This window comes from Quercus suber, unplaced genomic scaffold, assembly GCF_002906115.3.
Source record: "Quercus suber isolate HL8 unplaced genomic scaffold, Cork oak 2.0 scaffold_813, whole genome shotgun sequence".
NCBI lineage: Eukaryota > Viridiplantae > Streptophyta > Magnoliopsida > Fagales > Fagaceae > Quercus > Quercus suber.
In genome coordinates, this window is record NW_027070245.1 from 46,629 (window position 1) to 71,113 (window position 24,485).

General features: G+C 30.9%; 1 protein-coding gene and 1 long non-coding RNA gene across 4 annotated transcripts; one reads left to right on the forward strand and one right to left on the reverse strand.

The window, feature by feature from the left end:
• Positions 1-1,495: 1,495 nt before the first annotated feature.
• Positions 1,496-2,750, reverse strand: LOC112022798 (ethylene-responsive transcription factor ERF027). Its single transcript, XM_024055421.2, has one exon. The coding sequence runs from the start codon at positions 2,611-2,613 to the stop codon at positions 1,867-1,869; it is 747 nt and encodes a 248-aa protein (XP_023911189.1). The 5' UTR covers positions 2,614-2,750; the 3' UTR covers positions 1,496-1,866.
• A 2,629-nt stretch (positions 2,751-5,379) lies between these two features.
• LOC112003837 (uncharacterized) lies at positions 5,380-9,007 on the forward strand. 3 transcript variants are annotated; one of them, XR_010626623.1, is made up of 5 exons: positions 5,380-5,912; positions 7,025-7,106; positions 7,372-7,505; positions 8,484-8,673; positions 8,812-9,007. It is a non-coding gene; the product is annotated as an uncharacterized LOC112003837 (long non-coding RNA). The 3 variants fall into 3 exon arrangements; XR_002882035.2 differs by having other exon boundaries at positions 8,516-8,673; XR_010626622.1 differs by having other exon boundaries at positions 7,372-8,673.
• The last annotated feature ends 15,478 nt before the right edge of the window (positions 9,008-24,485 follow it).

Consider the following 24,485-nt stretch of genomic DNA (forward strand, 5'->3'; position numbering starts at 1 on the left):
TGTGAGAAAATTTGTAATTTATCAATAATATACTCTTGGTTGTTCAGACACCTGCACATATACAAGAAAAAGTAAATCACCCACCCATTAATTCCGCTTGACGCAAAATTTAAATATAATCCTACATGCATGGTCATATTGTTATAATTGATGAACATGTTAATCAACTCATATCATCAAAAATATGCGTTTCATAGAGTTGATTATATTAAGAATTAAGTTAAATTTAAGAATATATATGCAATTATGCATGCACAACCTCTTCAAGTGATCTAATGGATTTCTTTCAAGAATATGGATAAATTTGTTATACTCATCTTCTTGGATCAATACACATCTTTCACGTGATCCTTTTGAGGGAATTGTGCTTGTTTGTGGTGCGTAAGAAATAGTAGAGTTTGTAGCGTTTGAATAGAACTGCAGGAATGGTGTTTGAATGATGATTGCTAAGAGAGTTTAGGAGGAGCTAATCGAAGAGCTATATTGCATAAAAGTAATCTAATATCTCTATCAAAAACCTCTCTCAGATTTGAACAACAAATAGATTTTGGTGCAGATATATATATATCTATCTATCTTATATTTGGCTTCTGAATTTGGCTGTGGGGGATATTTTGGACTCTGTTGACTGGATAACATCTATCTCCTTAACAAAATGAAAGAAATCTAAAAACATGAATATGGATAAGTAATGCGATAAAGAGTTGAGAGTAAGGTCTGCTCTTTAGGTTGTAACTTTGTACGATATATCACAGATACTGCAACTGTAGGAAAAAGCTGTTCTAAGTGCACTCAGTAAAGCCTAATTATGCCATGTACTTAGTATAAACATGAAAATAAAATGTAGAAATGAGAAAGAGAGATGCTCATGGTCACATTATTACACCCCGACAATTGAACAGTGGAGCAGTTTTAATCATAACGACATTTGCTATTCTCATGATTCAAATACAAATTCTTAACTTTCAAGCTTTCATCAAAAAGATATTGACATTTAACGGGACCCACTAATTAAGTTTTGACTCATGATAATATTAATAATCTCAAATTTCTTAAAGTGAAAAATTTTCTGCGCGACCTTGTGACAGATATCATTAATGCAAAGTATGTTGCACAATTTTGTTTACTTTTGCTCATTAGTTTTTCACACAGAATTTGTGTTTGACATGGATACAAAATCCAAAAGTCTTTTCAAGCTAAGAATTTGGGTTCAAGTCGAAATTGGTCTCCCCCTCCCAAAAAAACCTTTTACCAAGTTTCATGACTATCCCAATTGAGGCAGGGCTTGAAATTTGAAGCCCCTCATGGTCTAAGGTTTCTAGCGTTAGGTTTTTTCAAAAGAGAAGCTACTAGTCTCATATCTAATTAAGATTGTCACCCTCACCTTTTTATTTTGAAAAAAAAAAAAAACCAAAGACACATGGTAGGCAGTGATATACACAGACACAAACACTGACATAAAATAAGAGAACATAATCTCACAAAGGCGCCAAAATATAAATATTTGTATATATGAACTTGTCCTAGCAAGCAAAAACAGTAAGTACATGCACTCATTAAGCAAAAAAGCAGCAAGCAAACTCAAAGTCACTACTACCTTCATCAAAAAACCTATTAACCTGTTGGAAAATCACCCCACTGATTACATGTAAACGCGTGATCATATTTTCCAACTTCCATCAATCTATTCTTATTACATAACTACTATTATTTTGCCCACAAATCACGTAATGCATACACGTAACATTAACAACATGCTACCATGTTATATGATCTCTTTGTATCTTTATCTTCTATTTCTTGTTTTTCCCTTTCAAATTATCCATTTTGTTGGATATCTAATTCATGATTGTGGAACTAGCATTTTCAAAAATAGCCCCACAAACTTTGTCCTCCATCTGAATTTCCCGGCGAGTCATCTGATGAGTTTATTCTGGGCGGTGATACCAGCATTCCTTCTGCCATGTCGACCAGAAGACTTGGCATATCAAATATTGCCTCCTCATCTAGAAACTCTGTTCCTGATGATGTCCAACCAGCATTCATAGTGTCACTATCGTTCTGAAACTGCCGGAGTTGTAACTGACTTTGGCTTAGTTCCGCCTTCTTTAAGGCCGCAGCGGCTGTGGCTGCGTTACGAATATCAAGGGACGATGTAGAGGCTGGAACTGGGTATGTTGCGACTGATCCAGGGAAGTTAAGAACTGCATCACTGCCTTTTAGGGCCAGAGCCGCCACGTCATAGGCGGCAGCAGCCATCTCCGGCATAGGGAACGTGCCGAGCCATATACGTGTGGTCTTACGCGGCTCCCGGATTTCCGAGACCCACTTGCCACTCCGGCACCGGATGCCGCGGTACATTGGGTGTTTTCCAGTAGTTGATGAGCTTGAGGAGGCCATGGTGGTGGCGGTGGGTTTTGGAGATTTAAGTGGCTGCAGGTTGGAGGATGGGGCGTCACACGTGGGAGATGGGCTATCGCACGTGTGAAAAGGGAAGGAATGTTGGACTTGGACTAATTGGGGTGGAAGGGAAGAAGGGTCAAGGGGTGGCGCTGGCTGATGGGGTTGGTCTAATTGGTGAATATTAGTTGGAATGTTAGGGTGGTCAGCCATACCATATTATATATTTATATAGGCATATATAGGGGTGTGAAGATTAGGACAATGTCAATGAGGGTGAAGATATTAATTGTGTCTGTGAGAGAGAGAGAGAGAGAGTGTGTGTGTGTGTGTGTGTGTGAGAGGTTATAGTTGGGATTTCAGGGAAAGATAAATTATAATGATTGTGTGTGAGTGTGTATGATATAACAAGGGTGAAACCGTGGGGATCTCGCGGAGAGAGTGACTCACAAATGGTGGCATCAAGTGGGTTCTATTACTAATAGTAGTAGGCTAGTAGCTAGGGTTTTGAGACGAAAAAAGAAGGGTCAAGGGGTGGCGCTGGCTGATGGGGTTGGTCTAATTGGTGAATATTAGTTGGAATGTTAGGGTGGTCAGCCATACCATATTATATATTTATATAGGCATATATAGGGGTGTGAAGATTAGGACAATGTCAATGAGGGTGAAGATATTAATTGTGTCTGTGAGAGAGAGAGAGAGAGAGAGAGAGAGAGAGTGTATGTGTGTGTGAGAGGTTATAGTTGGGATTTCAGGGAAAGATAAATTATAATGATTGTGTGTGAGTGAGTATGATATAACAAGGGTGAAACCGTGGGGATCTCGCGGAGAGAGTGACTCACAAATGGTGGCATCAAGTGGGTTCTATTACTAATAGTAGTAGGCTAGTAGCTAGGGTTTTGAGACGAAAAAGTTGAAAAATAATAGAAGATGGCTTTGTTTTTGTGTATGGAGTGCGTAGGATAGCATTAATGTTGATGCATGATAGTGAGTGAGGCACACGCATTCGGCACAGCCTAGCAATTAGCTGTTTTCTTCTCTCTCTCTTAGTGCCATCAGCTTCAACCCCACTCTTTTCCTTCTTATTGTTAATGCTTAATTTATTTTTCATTGCTACTAGTTTTCTTTTTGTGAGGTGGACTGGCCAGGCCAAGTGCTATTGGGAAATTAATATGGACTGCTTAAATGGATTTGGAGAAAATTGCAAATTCTGGGAGCTGATAAACCGTGTGATGTTGTGGGTAACCCCAAATTTAACATTATGTTACTAGAAAAAGACACATTTTAAGGAGTTTGTTGTTAATTTGGGTGAGATCCAAAATACTTATAAGGCTAAGTTCCCCTATAGCCATGTATAACTCCAATTAAAATCTTGATTAATTTGTTTTATTTATCCCTTTTTCATTAGCCATTTGATTAGACAACAAAAATTTTCAGAGCCAAGAATTATGTACTCAAAAACGGAAAACAAAATGTGGTTCATGGCAGATGAATCCCCTATTTGATAGCCAAGGGCAGAAGAAGAAATACGAAATTTAGAAGCCTTACTATTCAAGCTACCCATCAAATAATAATTCCATATCGAGCTAATCAATAAAGAATCTGATATGACTGATGCCTGATGTACATACTTCTTTTGATGACAAGTCCAATTACCTACTTTTTCTCATCCAAGAAAAAAAAAAAAAAAAAAAAACTAATTTTAGGAAAAATGATATATTCTGCTTGGTACATAATTAGGTTGTGGACCACTCAAATCCACCAGGTAGATACTGATAATATTTTTGTTAATGCTAAAAGAATAGTGATCAGATAAAACAGTGTTAAATGCTGTAGTTAGACCACATGTTTTGAAGCTCCAACATTTGCACTTTCGTTTGTATCTGAATCTCCCTTGGGGCCCTATTTATGTACATTCAGGGGAAAGGAATTCCAGACAAAGCAAAAAAGGATGTTTCTTCAGATATAGTTGTTGTGGTCAAACCCTGTTTTTGGCTAGAGTGAGTGGCTGACACATGTATATTACTATTCAAGTAGGCTGATTTTAATTTCCTAGGACAATATTATGACAACAAGGTGCTCTTATGCCACCGCCACCCACACCCACACCCACACCCACCTGGACCCCTCTCTGGGTTGCACTTGGTTCTTGCTATCTAAATTCACTACAACAAAATGTATTTTTAGTGACGAAAATTAGTGAGGAAATATTTTTCGTCACTAAAAATACAACTTTAGTGATGAAATATGAATTTCCTCACTAATAATGAAAAAAAATGATTACATTTAGCGACTAAAAATAAATTTCGTCGCTATTGTGATTTGAAAAATAAGCGCCAATGGAGGGAAACTTTGGCGCCAACTTAATTAATCTATTGTGACGAAATATTTCGTCGCTAAAAGTTAAAATTTTTAGTGACAAAATATTTCGTCACTATAGGTATTGTTGTTGATAGTTTTAGTGACGAAAATACTTTCGTCACTATAAGTAAGAATTAGTGACGAAAAATAGTCGTCACTAAAAAAAATAAAGGTTTTGCACTTATATGTTTTTAGCGACGAAATCACAATTCGTCACTAAAAGTATGCTTTAGTGACGAATCGAAATGTGAATTTCGTCACCAAAAATCTTAACAAAGCCTGGGCTCTTTAGTGACGAAAATCCTTTCGTCACTATAAGGAAGAATTAGTGACAAAAAATATTCGTCACTAAAAATAAAAATAGTTTTGTACTTATATGTTTTTAGTGACGAAATTCATAATTCGTCACTAAAAGTATGCTTTTGTGACGAAATATGAATTTCGTCTCTAAAAATGTTAACAAAGCCTCGGTTCTTTAGTGACGAAACTGACATTCGTCACTAAAAACTTAAAAACCGTATACCTTTTGCGACGACAAAGTAGGCATTGGCGACGGAAAATTTTCGTCGCTAAAGACCTAAGTATTTAATACCCATTCGTCTCTTTTATTTCAGCCAAAAGCCAAAAGCCATTTTATTTTAATATATTCGTCTCTTTTATTTCAGCCAAAAGCCATTCTACCACCAACGCCAAACCATTCGTCGTCAATTCTTAACCCATTCTCGACGATTCAAACTCTATTCTCGACGATTCAAACTCCATTCTCAACGTTTCTCAACCTATTCTTGCCGATTTTCGACCCATTCGTCGCCAATTTTCGACCCATTCGTCGCCGATTTTCGACCCACTCGTTGCCGATTCTAGACGATTCTCGACGGTTTTGAAGTGTTGATTCAGCTCCCGACCCATTTGTCACCGATTTTCGACCGATTCGTCACTGATTCTCGATGGTTTTGAAGTGTTGTTTCAGCTCCTGACCGATTTGTCGCCGATTCAGACCCATTCGCGACGGTTTTGAAGTTTTATTTCAGCTCCCACCGTCACCGATTCGAACCCATTCTCGACGATTCGAACCCATTCGTCACCGTTTTGGACCCTTCGCGACGAATTCTTCACCGCCGATTTGGACCATTCGCGACGATCTGGATTCGGTAAGTTTTTTTTTATTTTTTTATTTTTTTTTATTTTTTTGTTTGTCAATGATTAGTTTGGATTTATTTATTTCATATTCAACGAGTTTATTTTTTATTTATTTGTTTTTATTTATTTATTTATTTTTTAGTATGATCAATGAGTTTATTTCATCACCAATCTAGAGATATTCTTTTGGTCTGAAATGAAATGAAAGTAAAATCTAGAGATATTCTTTTGGTCTGAAATGAATGAAAGTCAGTATCATTGCCCATATACTATAAAGCCAAAATGCTATTATAGATTTAATAGTATTTTACTTGGTTCCTATTAAGATTGTGATGTTTGGTATCAGGACACATGGCAAAGAAGGGGATAATATGCATCTGCAACATTTGTAGAAACTTATTTATTTTATGATTTGGCTTGATTTTTGTTTCATCCATAGTTTATAAATATTTGCAAACATTCATGTAATTATGTTTTTCAAATATATTGTACAGGTTTTGTTATTTCTTCATTTTTTCATTAGCATTTATCCCAACTGGAGGCTTCAGGCATGAATATTTTATGTGTGGTTATGATGCTTTCTTTAATAAGGTTAAACATGATACCTATATTAAATTGTGTCTATTTCAGAGCTGTCAAAGGTGAGCCAGGTGCTTGCGTAGACACTTAAGTGATGCGCAAGAAGTCATGTAGAGCCTCACAACATTTTTAAAATCTATGCGGCTTTGTTGGACAAATAACATTCTTTGTAAATGAATGAGTTTCCCTCAGCTAGTTGTTGTTGATGACTGGAGAAAATAATTGATTTGGTGAATATAAGATTTCTTGGTCTACATGGGACAAAATTAAATTGAATTTGTTTGTATTAGATCATGTGCAACTCTAATTTGAGTAACTGCAGTATGTCTATTTTTCTCGGCCTCAATCCTTTATTTTCTTGCAATATCATCAACTTAAATCAAAAAGCTCCTTGTTCGTGCTTTTGATGATCTTCTATGTACGGGATTGTATCTTCTTGGTCTACTTGTTTACTTATCCACATTATGTTGTATTATGCCTTTTTGCAACTAATGTATACTTGAGTTATTATGGCTTATTGTTTCATGGAATTTTCTTTAAATAGGATAGATGATGCTTGGTTTGCAGCTTTTGGAAGATCTTGCATCCATATGACATGGAGTGACCGGGGTGCTATATCTCTTGAGGTATGCTCTATGTGTTTAACACCTAAGCAGTGAAAGACTTCTTGACAGGGTAGTTTAACACCTTTATTTACTATGACATTGTGTTTCCTTCTTTTCTCAATGCTGGTTGTGATTTACCTAATTCTAATGACTTTATGTCAATTATCTACTTATTATTTATTATGTAAATCTATGGTATTCTAGATTGAGAGTCATCTTTTTATTGAAATTCTTGCATTGTCTCCATCAAGAAGTAAAACTTCATTGTTTTATGTGTTGTATGCAGGTGAAATCCTATTGATAAATAGAATGTGTTGATGACTGTAGCCATTAGATCATTGGGATTGTAAGGAACAAGGTGAAGAACACAAGTTAACTTTGGATTTTTTTTCTGAAAGTTGTAAACTTAGCTTGAGCAAAGTAAGTATATTCTAGATAAAAACTTATAAAACTTTATATATACTTGTGATGCTGGAAATTAGTTTTGTGATGGATTGTTGTGTTGGAACAAGCGAGGGGCTTGCATGGTGTTATAAGGTGGTTTAAATTCATATTGGGAGTGTTTTTAATTTCTTGCAAATGTGAATGAAACTTGTTGATTAGTAGCAATTGTGTTCCTTTATTCGATTTCAATACTTGTAAGCATTATAGTTGTGATGTTTGTGATTGGTTTTGTGGTGGGTTGTTGTGTTAGAGTAAGCGGGTGACTTGCATGGTGTTATAAGGTGATTTAAATATATATTGGGAGTGTTTTTCAATTCTTGCAAATATGAATTAATATTGTTAATTCGATGCGATGAATATTACTTTATTCTATTTCAATGCTTGTAAGCATTGTACTTGTGATGTTTGTGATTGGTTTTGTGGTAGGTTGTTGTGTTGGAGCAAGCGGGTGGCTTGCATGGTGTTATAAGGTGGTTTAAATACATATTGGGAGTGTTTTTCAATTCTTGCAAATGTGAATGAATATTGTCAATTAGATGTGAAGAATATTACTATATTCGATTTCAATACTTGTAAGCATTGTACTTGTGATGTTTGTGATTGGTTTTGTGGTGAGTTGTTGTGTTGGAGCAAGCGGGTGGCTTGAATGGTGTTATAAGGTGGCTTAAATTTATATTGGGAGTGTTTTTAATTTCTTACAAATGTGAATGAAACTTGTTGATTAGTAGCAATTGTGGTCCTTTATTCGATTTCAATACTTGTAAGCATTATAGTTGTGATGTTTGTGATTGGTTTTGTGGTGGTTTGTTATGTTGGAGCAAGCGGGTGGCTTGCATATTGTTATAAGGTTATTTAAATATATATTGGGAGTGTTTTTCAATTCTTGCAAATATGAATTAATATTGTTAATTCGATGTGATGAATATTACTTTATTCTATTTCAATGCTTGCAAGCATTGTACTTGTGATGTTTGTGATTGGTTAAGGTGCGAGCTAGGGAGCAAGAGGCGCGAGCTAAGGAGCAAGAGGCGCGAGCTTAGCAAGATGAGATCCAAAAAAATATTCTTAATTTTTTGAGGAACAAGGGTTATGATAACGGTTTTAACTATGAGGGTGGTTCATCTTCAAGTTAAATCACTTATTGGTTAGTACTTTATCTTTAAGTTAAAACACTTCATTTTTTATGTATTATTTGAAACTAATTGTTAGAAATATTTTTTATAACATAGTTAATGTTTGTACTTTATGACTTTAATGTAGTAGTGTTTTTATATTTGTGCAGATTTCTTATTGGTGGCTTTTGGGGATTTACTTTTGGCATTATTTGAAGACATATGAGGACATCTTTTGGCTTTAGGAGTTTCTAATTATATTATGCTACATTTTCATATTGTTATAAAACATCTTAAGTTATTGTATGTGTTACAAACAATTATTGTATGGAAGGAGTTTGAATTTGATACTTGTTTTAATTTTAACTTGTGGAATATATGGATTGATTTTTTATAAATGTGTTGTTGAAATAAATGTGTTAATCAAATGTGAGGTTTTAATAATGTAATGATAGGTTACAAGTTAATATCAACGTCATGAAAATAATAAAAACAAAAAATAAGTTTTAGTGACAAATTTTTTCGTCACAAATATGACAACAAAAAATAGTTTTAGTGACGAAATATTTCGTCACTAAATGCAGTGGAATTTTGTAAGAAATGGTTTTAGTGACGAAAATTTTCGTCACTATATGTGTATGGATTTTCTTAAAAATAGTTTTAGTGATGAATTTTTTCGTCACTATATGTACTCGAAAATAGTTTTAGTGACGAAATTGTTCGTCACTAAATATGATTTAATAAACTAGAATGGTTTTAGTGACGAAATATTTTCGTCACTAAATACTGTTTTTAGCGAGGAAAGCATTTAGCGACTAAATGTTTTCATCGCTAAAAGTTTTTTTTTTTTTTTAAACAAATCGGACTTTTAGTGACGAAATTTTTCGTCGCCAGGACTTTTAGCGATGGGGCTACAGTGACGAAACGAATTTCGTCACTAAAAGTCCAATTTCGTCACTAAAGGTTCTTAGTGACGAAAAACTTGACTTTTAGTGACGAATTTTTTCGTCACTAAAAATACATTTTCTTGTAGTGATTAAAGGTGTCACTTATATAATTCATAGAATCTGTAATACAATTGTCTTCAACTTTCTCAATTGCAGTTTTGTATTTGTTTTTGCAACGTGAAGAAGAAGGACAAATGTTTTCGTGAACCTTTTGCCTTTAAACACAAACTTTTCTTGGACAAACTTTTCGTGAACCTTTTGTTTTTATGGACTACAGTGTGTTTGGCATCAACTATAGCATTTAACATCAACTATAACTTTTAGCTTTTATCTTTTATCTTTTGACTATGTTTGGCATTAATTTTAAGCTTTTAGTTTTTATGTACAACTTTTTAAAATCTCACTTGTTTATGCTTTTTATCATTTTTTTAAAGCATAAGTATACTTTAGCACACTTTTAGTAAAAAGCTACATAAGTTGTTTTCAAATATACATTTACTTTTTAAAACCCTACTTTGTCTATTTTTTCTCATTTTTTTTCAAGGTACAAGTATACTTTAGTACATTCTCAATAAAAAGTTTTTAGGAAAAGCTAAATAAGCTGTTTTCAAATGGAAACGTACACCTTACATAAGTTTCCTCCAAATTAATTGGTGGATTAAGAGTGCTCATTACTTCAATATGCATCTTAATGAAGAGGTGGGGATCTTTTTTTTTTTTCAGTGGAAAATAGAAGAAATTTGTGTAGCTATAAATCAATGAATGTAATTTTAAAATACATTATGATTTTTTTACCTTTTATATTCAGAATGAAACAAAAAAAGAAATGTATCTTTGTACGAGTTTTGTAACTCAATTGGTTAATATATTTGGAATTTTCAATAGAAATATTTAGGTTTAAATTTATTTTCCTCCATTGTAACCAAAAAAAAAAAAAGAGCTGTCAATTAATTTTGGAAAATGTTGAATAATATTCTGAGCTTATTTCATGAAAAAGTAGCATTTCTAATTGTCACGCCTCGAACCCAACTATAAAAATAGGCACGTGACAACTGCTGCACGCTTATAAAGTAAGCACTCTACAAGTGTGCAAGGCCTTCTTAGCAACTAAAATTTATCCTCAAAAATTAAATCAATTAAATCCAAAATTTCTCAACAATTTCTTTATGAATAGATCTCCAATAATTTAATAGGAACAAAATCCAAAACCTTACGTACATAATGCCAATTGGCCAATAAATATAAAACTATTAGAAGACCATCCAATCCCAAAATCATTAAGCTTCTTTTCATACTCACAACACAACATCAAAACTCCAAAAACTTGTTATTCTTCATAATCTAAAATTGGAGGGAAAAAAAATAGGGTGAGCTGACAACTCAATAAGTAACCAAAATCCTAATAAGTTCTATTAAGTAATAGATCTGTAAAGTAATAAGATGTAATATGAGCCTTCAAAAGTTATAATATGCTATGAGTTTTCAAAAATAACTAAAGAAGTTTCTTAATCTTAAAATAATAAGTTGCAAATAGATCACATACTTTAATCTTACAAATATATCATAGCTGGTTTAGAAAGTAGTCAGTTTTTCATATATCAAAAACTATAACTTACAATAGGTTCTAAAAATACACAAGTAGTTTTAATGATTCAAAATAGTTCAAATACTCAAACATTTTCAAAATCACATATGTAGTTTTAAGGACTCAAAATAGTTCAAATGGTCAAACGTAATTTATATTCTTAACAATCTTATGACTATGGTCACGCTATATCCCCGTGATTGGACATTAGAATATTAATGAATAACTCTCATTGGCTGGGTATCAAAGTAAGTGGAAAATAGAAGAAATTTGTGTAGCTATAAATCAATGAATGTAATTTTAAAATACATTATGATTTTTTTACCTTTTATATTCAGAATGAAACAAAAAAAGAAATGTATCTTTGTACGAGTTTTGTAACTCAATTGGTTAATATATTTGGAATTTTCAATAGAAATATTTAGGTTTAAATTTATTTTCCTCCATTGTAACCAAAAAAAAAAAAAGAGCTGTCAATTAATTTTGGAAAATGTTGAATAATATTCTGAGCTTATTTCATGAAAAAGTAGCATTTCTAATTGTCACGCCTCGAACCCAACTATAAAAATAGGCACGTGACAACTGCTGCACGCTTATAAAGTAAGCACTCTACAAGTGTGCAAGGCCTTCTTAGCAACTAAAATTTATCCTCAAAAATTAAATCAATTAAATCCAAAATTTCTCAACAATTTCTTTATGAATAGATCTCCAATAATTTAATAGGAACAAAATCCAAAACCTTACGTACATAATGCCAATTGGCCAATAAATATAAAACTATTAGAAGACCATCCAATCCCAAAATCATTAAGCTTCTTTTCATACTCACAACACAACATCAAAACTCCAAAAACTTGTTATTCTTCATAATCTAAAATTGGAGGGAAAAAAAATAGGGTGAGCTGACAACTCAATAAGTAACCAAAATCCTAATAAGTTCTATTAAGTAATAGATCTGTAAAGTAATAAGATGTAATATGAGCCTTCAAAAGTTATAATATGCTATGAGTTTTCAAAAATAACTAAAGAAGTTTCTTAATCTTAAAATAATAAGTTGCAAATAGATCACATACTTTAATCTTACAAATATATCATAGCTGGTTTAGAAAGTAGTCAGTTTTTCATATATCAAAAACTATAACTTACAATAGGTTCTAAAAATACACAAGTAGTTTTAATGATTCAAAATAGTTCAAATACTCAAACATTTTCAAAATCACATATGTAGTTTTAAGGACTCAAAATAGTTCAAATGGTCAAACGTAATTTATATTCTTAACAATCTTATGACTATGGTCACGCTATATCCCCGTGATTGGACATTAGAATATTAATGAATAACTCTCATTGGCTGGGTATCAAAGTACTAATGAATAACTTCCATTGGTTTGAGTATCAGAATACCAATGAATAACCCCCATTGGCTGGGTATCAGAGTACCAATGAATACCCCCATTGGTTTGGGTATCAGAATCAATTCATAGTTAGATTGCCTATAATCATATATATAAAATCATAGTTTCTAACAAAAATATATCTTATTCAAATATATATATATATATATATAATCATATATTCAATATTCAAATATATTTGTGATATTTCTATATTCTTTACTTTAAATCAATATAGCTAAAAAAACAATAAAATAAAATAAATCTTATATGCTCATATATATTTGTGAAAATTCTTTATTCTTTACTTTGAATCAGTATAACTAAAAACAATTAAATAAAATATATCATATATTCATTAATCATATATATTTGTGATAATTCTTTACTTGAAATCAGTAATATAATAGAAATAAAATTGTAACAACTATAAACAATTTTCAGTAGTTAAAATCACACAAAATAAAACTAATTAGGATAAGGTTACTTACCTCAATCCAAAGCTGTACGACATGGGACTCCCAGGCCCATTTGGGCCTCGGGCCTTGAACTCCAACTTTACGGTACGGCCCATAGGCCTAACCCTCTTGTCCAAAACTGGGCTTTAAGCCTGTTGAGGCCATGGGCTCGGGCCTCATGACATTACACTTGGCCCAAAACCCGTTGAGCGAGCCTTTATAATATATTTCCATCATAGTTCATAGCTTGGGAGTTGCCCGGCAAAATACACCTCAGACGGGAACATGATTGCTCGGGAACGCTGTATCCTAGTTACCCGGTACCGCCTCGGGAAATATCACTGCCGAACATCCCTTCTGAAGTGGGGAGCCAGTTCCAATGCCACTCTCACCACACCCCACTTCCAACTAAACACCCACTTAGCAATAATAATATTGGACCTCCTCTACCACTAACCGTAAGAGTAATCATTACTCCCTACTAATTATTAGGCTATAAATATGAGAAGCTAAAGAGGGGAAAGGAGTTGTTGAAAGGCTCCATAAGAAATTGAGAGAAAGAAAGAGAGCAACAGAAGAGTAGTAAGAGGGAAAGCAGAGGAATTCATAGGAAGAGATCGCTTTGTTGGGTCTCTATGTCACAGACTACCCATAGTAGGAAATCTAAAGCCCGTATTACAAATAGATTGTAAGCCTAGGTGAGAGCTAGCCCATCAACCTCATTTTTGGCGTGCACAAAAGCCTATTAAAAAATCCTACAGTTTCCCAAGATCAATCCAATGTAAACCTTTTAGCAAACTAAATAAAGAATTTACTCCAAACAAGTTTGTCACTTAGATCCTTGGACCTCAAATCTCAATGCCATCCAACACCACAGAGACAACAAAGCAAAGATGCTTTACACGTGAAAAGACTAAGTCCTTGGAAACCTTCAAATAATTGGTATTATCTTCATCTTTTATCTATCAATAAGGAACCTTAATGACAGGTTAGTACTGCCCATTGTGGCCAGCACACATCTAGTTACGTTGCCCTCAATAAGAATCATGGGATAAAAGTGATGTGCTTTTAGTGGTGAAATTTTGCTTAACTGGACATATACTGGTTGGCTTCTTAGATAGGAGAAAGGATGAGGAAGGGGGGGGGGGTAGATGGCAACTCCTCTTAGAAAATCTTTAGGCGTAAAAAGCAAAATCCTTAGGGTGGCTAGGGTTTACATGATACAATTAGGGTATAAATATTGCTAACTTCAATATCAAAAATTACTAAATTACCCCTAAAAATAAATCTCATTTTTATTTATTTATTTTTGGAACCAAGTATTAAACTACTATTATGCAAGCAACCATCCACATTTTTGCGGATGCTTTATTTATTTATTTTTATTATCAACAAGCATGAAGTTCTTGTTGTGTTGTTGGGGCGGAGCTGAAAAATGCTAGTGCTATAAAAAACTTCACAACTTTAGTCACAACTCATCATATGGCAAGTTGTGACATAAGTTGTGAATTTTTTTTGTAGCACATCTAGTGTAGTGGGGGTCAATTGCCCCTAGTGACAATTCAAAATGATATGGATTTGGTTTAGGAATATGGAAATTTGGACTAAATTTTCTAAACTGCCAAATCTTGTTGAAGAAAAACAAAAACATGTTTTTATCAAAAGTATTTGTAATTTAATATTTTCTTTCTCCTTTATATAAAGAAATCATGATTCAAATCTTTCTTCTCTTTATTATATAGTGGCTATCAACTAAAAAAAGAAAAAAGAAAAGAAAAAGAAAGTAAAAAAGAAAGATTATTGGCTATTGAGAATATTAAAATTTTGATATAGAAATTAATATAAAACATTTAATGTATGGAAATGCTTTGAAATGATCAATTATTTATGTTAACTAGTCGGTAACTTATGCTATACAAGAAATTTTTTAACACATTACTTTCTTTAATTTCTCACTTTAATTTATTTATTTTTGTCTATATATGAAATTCAATAAATATTATATTTATTAATAGGTATTTATTATAATTGTATTTGTATATGAAATTATATATTCTAGCATTGTTAGGTATTATCATTGTGTTTGTGTTTGTATATGAAGATATATGTTCTACCATTTCAGAATATAAGATGTGATAAGATTCTAGTGGATATTTCAAATATATAGTATATAATTTAAATTTTATCATGGGATTCAATTAACTTCACTAGTAAAGTCTCTTGTCGTTAATGAAGAGATTTGGGGTTTGTACTCTATCTACACAAAAAACAAATTGGTTTAGCAATTATCATAAAGCGAACATCATAACTTGAAACTCTATAAAAATATAACTCTATAAAACTAACAATATTTCTCCTTTCTAGCTAGTGTTGGTAGTTACTACTTCATACTCTAACTAGTCCTTTGATTGGAGTTAATCTTTTAGGGTTACTGATAACTTTCTCATTAAATCAAACCTCACTTTAATTTGAGGAATGTAATGAATTTCCTTTTAAAAAGTTAGACATCATTTTTACCTGGCTTGAAATAGTTATAATTCTTTTAAGTGATAACTATACTCCAGATTTATTTAGCTAAAGACCTTGTAACTGAATTGACATCTCGACATGTACAAAGTGCTTGAGGGTCTAGGAGGAAAGGGTTTAAGCTGCGTGATTAGTAGCATATTGTAATTATTTCTTAATAAAAATTACTTATCTTTTACTAATTAAAATAGATTTAAAAAGGTCTCCTTTATTTATTTATTTATTTTTGATATTTTGGCTGTATTCACCTTTAAGGATTATATCCACTTTAATTTTTGTCTAATATCTGGAACTATTTTTTGTTTCCATTAAACAAATTAGAACTGTTTTAGTTTTTTTTTTTTTTTAATGAATAAATAACTTTAATGGACAATACATGATTTGCTTATAATAAACTATAGAAAATAATTTTAAATAATGATCATATTCAAGCTTTTAGACTTTTAGTTTTAAAGAAGTTATAAATAAATAATTTCCAAGAAGTCATTCATGATTTAAATTTCCCCACCACAACCATCGAATTAATAATAAATAATAATAATAATAAACCCAATATTTAGGCCATCAAGAATGTACATTGGGATCAAGATCCACAGGGGTTACAAGAGTAACTTGTAAAAAAAAAAAAAAAATTATTTTTCCCTTGTATAGTCTAAAATACTTAACAATCAATAATTAATAATTAATAACTTCTGTCAAGAGTGCCCTGTAACTCAGTTGATAGGCATTTCTAAAGCTCTCTCTCGTTGTAACTATCTAATTATTAAAAAAAAAAAAATCCAATAAATTCTTTAATCTACTGTTTATATTATTATTATTATTATTATTTTTTATGTAGGAAGACATACTAAAGTGACGAGTGATATGCTTTTTGTTTTGAGGAATTAAACTACGAAAGTTTATATTTCATTACTAAAAAATATGGGATACATCCCCTAGAATATGAGGTTGTAAAAACAAATGCTGAAATTCATAAGAAATGTATGTGTACATGCAACATACAACAATATTTTTATGTGAATTATTAAAAAAAAAAAAAACTTATGATACAATCCCAAAAAGAAAAAAGAAAAAAGAAAAGAAAAAGAAAGAAGCCAAGGTGATGAGGCTAGTTAAATATATATATCAATATATTAATATTTTTTTAAGGTGATAAACCCATTTTGATAAGGAGATCAATTTTTGTTTAAACTATGAATTGACTTTATTGAGTGATTGCCTTTGGTGGTGATGTTTGAATTTTTCGTACCAGACGTGACCCAGTAATTTGCTAGTTTGCCCTCCTTATTTTATGTTTTTAGAACTTGTGTAACTATTTAGCAATGGCAAATTTTGCAACACATTAAATTGGACAGCAAATCCTTCACGCTCCATTTTTAAAAAAAAAACTTCTTTACTCTATATACCATGTATAGCTAAGCTAAATGATAAGTTTGTATCATTTAAAATTTTGTAGTTAGAACATCAAACAAAAAATTTTGTAGTTAATCAAAAATTTTGGAAGTGATGTGTGCTAAGAAGTTGGACTTATTACTTATTTATTTATTTACTTATACAATTGGACATAGTTTTTAAAGGTTGAGAGGTTATGATAGAGGAAGATGGTAGATAGTTTTGACAAAATTAATTTTCATTTAGTGTTTATATTCTATGTTTGTCTTTTTTTAGAAAAGCCAATTTAACTAAAAGATAAGACAATCTTAAAAACTTCTTGATTCAGTTGACTTTTTACAAACTTTGTTACATTTATTGTCACTAGTTAGGGCAGCACGTGTAAGGCACGTGCTAGCCATGGAGGAAAAAAGAGTAGTGATTAGAATCAATTCTAGATTTTATGTGTATCACAAAATAAAGATATATATAATTTAATTTTTAAAATACATAGAGATTTACATTAATCAAAAGAGACACTAATTATAAGAATTTTGATAATTATGTCATAAAAAGTTAATCTTATTCGTATAAAAATTTTGATTAACCACAAAGTTAGGAGAGCTATTTAACGTATAAATATCTATTTCATTATAATAATTTTTTAGTACTTATTTGCTATAGTCAATATATCCTCTCACTAAAATCTTTTAAGAATTATAACGAATATTATCATCTTTCAACAATAAACAACTGAGTTTTGCTAAGAAGATGAAAAATAAAAATAACAAAAGATAACAAAAGGCATGTGTTATCGAATTTTCCATTAGATAATTTTTAAGTTTTAAAATTTAAACCTAGAAAATCAATGTTCTTTAGATAACAAATAAAAAACCTTATATCATCATTTTAACTTTCCAAGAATTATTACCATCTAAAGCTCAAAATACTAGAAGAAAATTTTTGAGATGTTAAAATTTAGTGGGAGTATTTTAGACATTACACAATAAAATATTTTAAGAATCATAAGCTTTCATTAGGGTTTAACTGAGAGAATAATAACATGACATATTTGCTCTTTTCCAAAATATTAAGGAAAAAATTGCATGATTTTAAAGTTTAAGAAGGAGGAATTGTAAACTACCCCAAACATAAAGGATGAAAAGTGTTTTTTTCCTAAGTTTTTGTATTTGTTTTTGTTTTTGTGTGTAAAACTATGTAGTTTTACTTAAAATGGTGCGCAATGAAAAAAAATACAAAAAGTAAACTCAAGAAAATTGTATATGAAATAGTGAATTTTGGCTCAACAAATCTGACTAAACCCACAAAAGATTTCTAAAAACACAACAAAATGACACAACATTTTCATAATACATCTATAATTTTGTTATATTTTATTTTAACTTGTAAAGAATTGACAGCTGAACATCTTTGAAAATATTGTGATGACAAAAAGATGTTTTAACCTTTTCACAAAACAAAAAAAAAAAAAAAAAAAAAAAAAAATTCACACTGTTTTACATTATAATAAAATACTAACACAATAAATTGGCACAATATTTTCACAATTTTTGAGATGTTAATTCCTTATAATTCGAAATAAAATAATAAAATATCATACTAAAACCAACCACAACTAAAAATAAAGGTAATGTGAAAAAAGATGTGTACATTCACAATATTTTTTACAATACTTTCATAACAAATTATAGGTAGTAATTTATTTTTGGTTCTAATTTAAACTTACTAATGAAATTATTTTTTGTCCACCAATAACAACCTGTAACACCTACTACTTATGATTTGTTATGAAAATATAGTGGATATAGAATTTTTTTTTTTTTTTTTTTTTNATTTTCACAATACCTCTATTTTCAACCATGACGGATTCCAGTTCTATATTTTATTATTTTATTTTGACCTATAACTTACACCTCAATAGTTGTGAATATATTGTAATAACAACAAAATGTCACGACATTTTTAGTTGTGTTAGATCTCGGTATGATATTTTACTATTTTATTTTAACTCATAAGGAATTGACACATGCGTCACAATATTTTCACAATATCTATGTATACATTGTACTTACGATGTAAATTTATATTGTAGACACAAAAAAATTGGTAAATTTTGTACACATTTACAAAATTTGTACAACATTTACCATTTTTTGTACAAATGTGTATAATATTAACAACTTTAGTGTATTTACAATGTACAAAGTGCAAAGTAAACATATAAAGATCTTAAAAAGAAAAAAGAAAAAAAAAAAAACTCAAACCAACTGGCATACATGAAAGGTGGGGGGGGGGGGAAGAAGAAAAGAAAAGAAGAAGTGCACCTCACTAAAAGAAAAAAAAAACACACACAAACAGATTACTGGAAAAAAACACAAACCGATTACTGGAGGAAGAAAAAAAAAGAAAAACTTTAGGCACTGTAGGTACAGTGCAATGGCTCACGAAACCAAAATCATTGTAGTTACAGTGATTTTGCGCATTCATTAAGCTAAAAGGCATTGTTTGGCACTCCATAAACGGACTAAATAGAGGGACTCACCAAAATTGTACGGTAGATGAACAGTGAAAAATTTTGGATGTACAATGGCAAAACATTGTAGGGGCATTGGCACTTTTATATATAAGATATAGATGTGGACATGGAAAGTGGATATGCAGGACTTGTGAAAAGAGGTTGAAATTATTAGGCAAGATGGGGTACCCCGTTTGCGCATTGTCGCTTTTTTATATTACTAGTCAGGGCAGCATATGCAAGGCACGTGCTAGCTATGGGAAAAAAAAAGTAGTGATTAGGATCAATTTTAGATTTTATTTGTATCACAAAATAAAGATATAAATCATTTTATTTTTTAATTACATAGAGATTTACATTAATCAAAAGAGACATTAATTTTAAGAATTTTGATAATTATGTTATAAAAAGTTAATCTCATTCGTATAAGACTGTAACAGATCCCAGTCCAATATTTTATTATTTTATTTTGACTTATAACTTACACTTCAATAGTCGTGAATATATTGTAATAACAATAAAATATCACGACATTTTTAGTTGTGCTAGATCTATTATATTATTTTATTTTATTTTATTTTGACCTATAAGGAATTGACACATGCGTCACAATATTTTCATAATATCTCTATGTATACATTGTACTTAATTACGATGTAAATTTATATTTTTGACACAAAAAAATTGGCAAATTTTGTACACATTTACAAAATTTGTACAATATTTACCATTTTTTGTGCAAATGTGTATCATATTAACCACTTTTGTGTATTTACAATGTAAACTTGCATTGTAAGTACAAAGTAAACATATAAAGATCTAAAAAAAAAAAAAACAAAAACAAAGCTCAAACCAAAAAAACACTATTTATGAGCCTTTGACTCTTTTTATATAGTTAATAGATATGCCAGCTTACATAAATATTTAAAAGGAAAAAAAAAAAACTTTAGGCATTGTAGAAATTAATTTTAAAATGTTGTGGACTTAACATTTTTTTATTTGATCTATAAGAAACTGAAATCTCAACAATGGTGAAAATATTGTGATAACAATAAGTGTTGTAACATTTTCTCAAAATATTTATTTTTAGTTATGGTTGGTCATAGTCTCATATTTTATTATTTTATTTCAACTTGTAAGAAATTGACACGTCAATAATTATGAAAATATTGTGAAATTTGTTGTGTCAGTATAACAATATATATCCCAGCTTACATACATATTTAAAAAAAAAAAAAACACAAACCGATTACAAAAAAAAAAAAAAAAAAAAAAAACTAATGACACTGTAGCTACTGTGCATTAGCACATTCGCACTTTTTATATATATAAAAGATAGGTACAAGTTTCCAAAACTATCCACATTAATTTAAACATTAGTGAAAGAATAGTATTGACATTTTAAATAAATTTTTTATAAATAAATTAAAAGGGTAAAATAAAAAATTTATTTATTGAGTTTTCAAAAATGACCATAGTTTGAGACATCCCAAAATAGAATAAAAGACTAGCAATTTGAGACATAGTGCCAATTTTATTTCAAAACTCTTCTCAAACAAATAAATATATATATATATATATATTTCAAAAGGTTTTTAACCTCATATTAATAACTTCCTAAAAAAAAAAAAAAACTCATATTAATAAATGTGACTAGTGTCACTTTAATTTCAATAACATTATAAATAAATACCTTAATTACATTTTTATGAAAAAAAAATGCTCAGACATTCCCTAAACTTTCAAGTAGTGGTCATAACACTCCCTTAACTTTAATTTTGACCAATTTACTCCTTAAACTTTAGACACCTGCCAAATTAATACCTCTGTTAGTCTTCTGTTAATAAACTAACGGTAAAACTCACGTGAGAGACACATGGGAATAAAAACCAAAGCTGAATAACCTGAACCGTTGAGAGAGAGGGAGAAAGTTTGGGCTCAGTTTAGAGAGAGAGTGGAGATGATCCAACCAAAAGTCTATAACCACATCGGTATCCTCTCTCTGGTGCCGGAGTTCCGCCGTCGTCTCACTGGCTGTTCACCGCTAGTATACTTTTCTCTTTCCTTTTTTTTTTTTTTTTCGCTGCTTTCTATTTTTTCAATTCTCCTTGTGCGATGGTTTTTTTTTTTTTTTTTTTTTNGCAATTACCAAAATTGACATTCCAAACCCTAACAATTACGAAAATAAGCTTAGCTCAAACTATGCAAAGCAATCTCACATTTTGCCCTAATTGTGATTGAAATTGAAGAGAAAAATGAATAACCAATTGCGGCCGAGGACCTCCTCGGCGAGATAGCTGGTACCAATTCGAAGACGGTGTTGACGTTGATGATAGGGTGGTCGGGCTTGAGAGCGTCGGTGATAACGAACCCACACGGTGCCGTTTGGAGGAGGTTCCCAACCGGAAAAGGCAGTGGGCCGCCATCGTTAAGCTTGAAGAACCCGACCTCGTCTTCTTTGTCTCCGCTTAGATCCGATGAGTGGCAGGCAATGTTTTGTGTTTGGCGATGAGTTTTTTTTTTTTTTTTTTGATGAGCCGGGTTGGGTTTGGCAGTGGTGTATGGGTTTGAATTTAATGGGTTTGAATTTAATTTTTTGGGTTATAAATTTGCTGGGTTTGTGTTTTGTTAATCTTGTTCTTTTTGGGTTTTAAATTTGTTGTTCTTGCTGGGTTTCGTTTTTATTTCTGTTTTTAATTTTTTTTATTTAGTTAAATTTTTTTAATTTAGAGGCTGACGTAGAAAGCCACGTGGATACAGTGGGCATTATTTTAATATTTTTAATTTTTTCTGTTTGCCAGCTGTGCAATTTTCGTCTCTGATGTAATGTTAGGGACTAAAATGAGATGCGTTTTCTAGGATACAGACTAAAATCGGTGAAAAAAAAAAGTTAGGGACCAAAGTGAGAATCGTGTGAAAATGTAGGGACTAAAATGGGTTTTTCGCCATTATTATTTTATTTCGACTTATAAGAAATTGACACGTCAATAATTGTGAAAATATTGTGAAATTTGTTGCGTCAGTATAGCAATATATATACCAGCTTACATAAATATTTAAAGGAAAAAAAAAAACGCAAACCAATTACTAAAAAAAAAAAAAAAAATTTAGGCACTGTAGCTACAGTGCTGGTAACTAAACCAAAAGCCCTGTTGTAGCTACAATGCTATAGTGCATGCGCTTTGTTGTGTCAGTATAACAATATATATTCCAGCTTACATAAATATTTAAAAGAAAAAAAAAAAACACAAACTGATTACTGGGAAAAAAAGAAGCTTTAGGCACTGTAGTTACAGTTTCAGTCAATAATTGTGAAAATATTGTGAAATTTGTTGCGTTAGTATAACAGTATATATACCAGCTTACATAAATATTTTAAAAAAAAAACTTTAGGGACTGTAACTATAGTGCTGGTTAACTAAACCAAAAGCATTGTATCTAAAGAAGAAAGAAAAGACAAAAAAACAAAAAGCACAAAACAAACCAAAAAAAAAAAGGACTTGTGAAACCAAAGCACTGTTTCTGCTACAGTGCTTGCATAATGCAAACACATTGAATGCACAATGCCGAAGCACTGTAGCGGCATAGCCGCTTTTTATATAAAGAAATTTGTTGTGTTAGTATAACAATATATATACTAGTAGCTATAGTGCCGGTCAATACTTGTGAAAATATTGTGAAATTTGTTGCGTCAGTATAATAATATATATATACTAGCTTACATAAATATTTAAAAGAAAAAAAAAAAACACAAACCGATTACTGAAAAAAAAAAAAAAAAATTTAGGAATATATATATACTAGCTTACATAAATATTTAAAAGAAAAAAAAAAAACACAAACCGATTACTGAAAAAAAAAAAAAAAATTTAGGCATTGTAGCTACAGTGCTAGTAACTAAACCAAAAGCCTTGTTGTAGCTACAGTGCTATAGTGCATGCGCTTTGTTGTGTTAGTATAACAATATATATACCAGCTTACATAAATATTTAAAAGAAAAAAAAAAACACAAATCGATTACTGGGGGAAAAAAAAAGCTTTAGGCATTGTAGCTATAGTTCTAGTCAATAATTGTGAAAATATTGTGAATTTTTTTGCGTCAATATAACAATATATATACCAGCTTACATAAATATTAAAAAAAAAAAAAACTTTAGGGACTGTAGCTACAGTGACAGTTAACTAAACCAAAAGCATTGTATATAAAGAAGAAAGAAAAGACAAAAAAAAAAAAAAAACAAAAAGCACAAAACAAACCAAAAAAAAGAAGAAAAAAAGCATTGTTTCCGCTACAGTGCTTGTATAGTGCAAACACAGTGAGTACACAGTGCCGAAGCACTGTAGCGGCATAGCCGCTTTTTATATAAAGAAATAAAGTAATTCAATTATAAAAAGTAGTGTCTTTCTCATCGTTAGATATTATAAAAATTAATAACTATAAAAAAGACGTAACTCTTTTGAAGTTACTCATCTTTTATATATATATATATATTGAGTTTAAGTTAAACCTATGAATTTAAGTTATACTTGGTATAACTCCACAAGAGTTACACATTTTTTAATTAAAAAGAAATCACCATTACCCATTACATAATTAAATATGGAAAAATCTTGGTGCACATATGAAAATGAACATAAAAGGATTCTCCTGCATGGGCTTGACTTTTTTACTGTCTCAAATTACCCTTACATGCCTAACAATTAAAAAATTAACAAACTGTAATTAATGTGGACAAATAAATAATATTTACTAATTTTCAAAATCTTTGATTTTAGTTTAGATTAAATTTTTCCTCAAAAAAAAAAAAAAATGATTAGATAAACTTCTTCTCTCCTATTACACAAATTCAAATTGAACGTTCATCGTTAGTTGAATACTTACTTTGGTTCTTATTTATTTATTTATTTTTCTTTTTGAATCTCACACTTATTGAAATTTATTTGCATTTGTATGGCTTTTGTTGCTTTGTGATGGTGGTTTCTTGGGGTTCTTGGTTTAATTCAATTTTGAAACAAATTGGAATTAA

Excerpts from the sequence above, each read along its gene's own strand:
- LOC112022798 (XM_024055421.2), bottom strand. The coding sequence starts at position 2,613 with ATGGCTGACCACCCTAACATTCCAACTAATATTCACCAATTAGACCAA.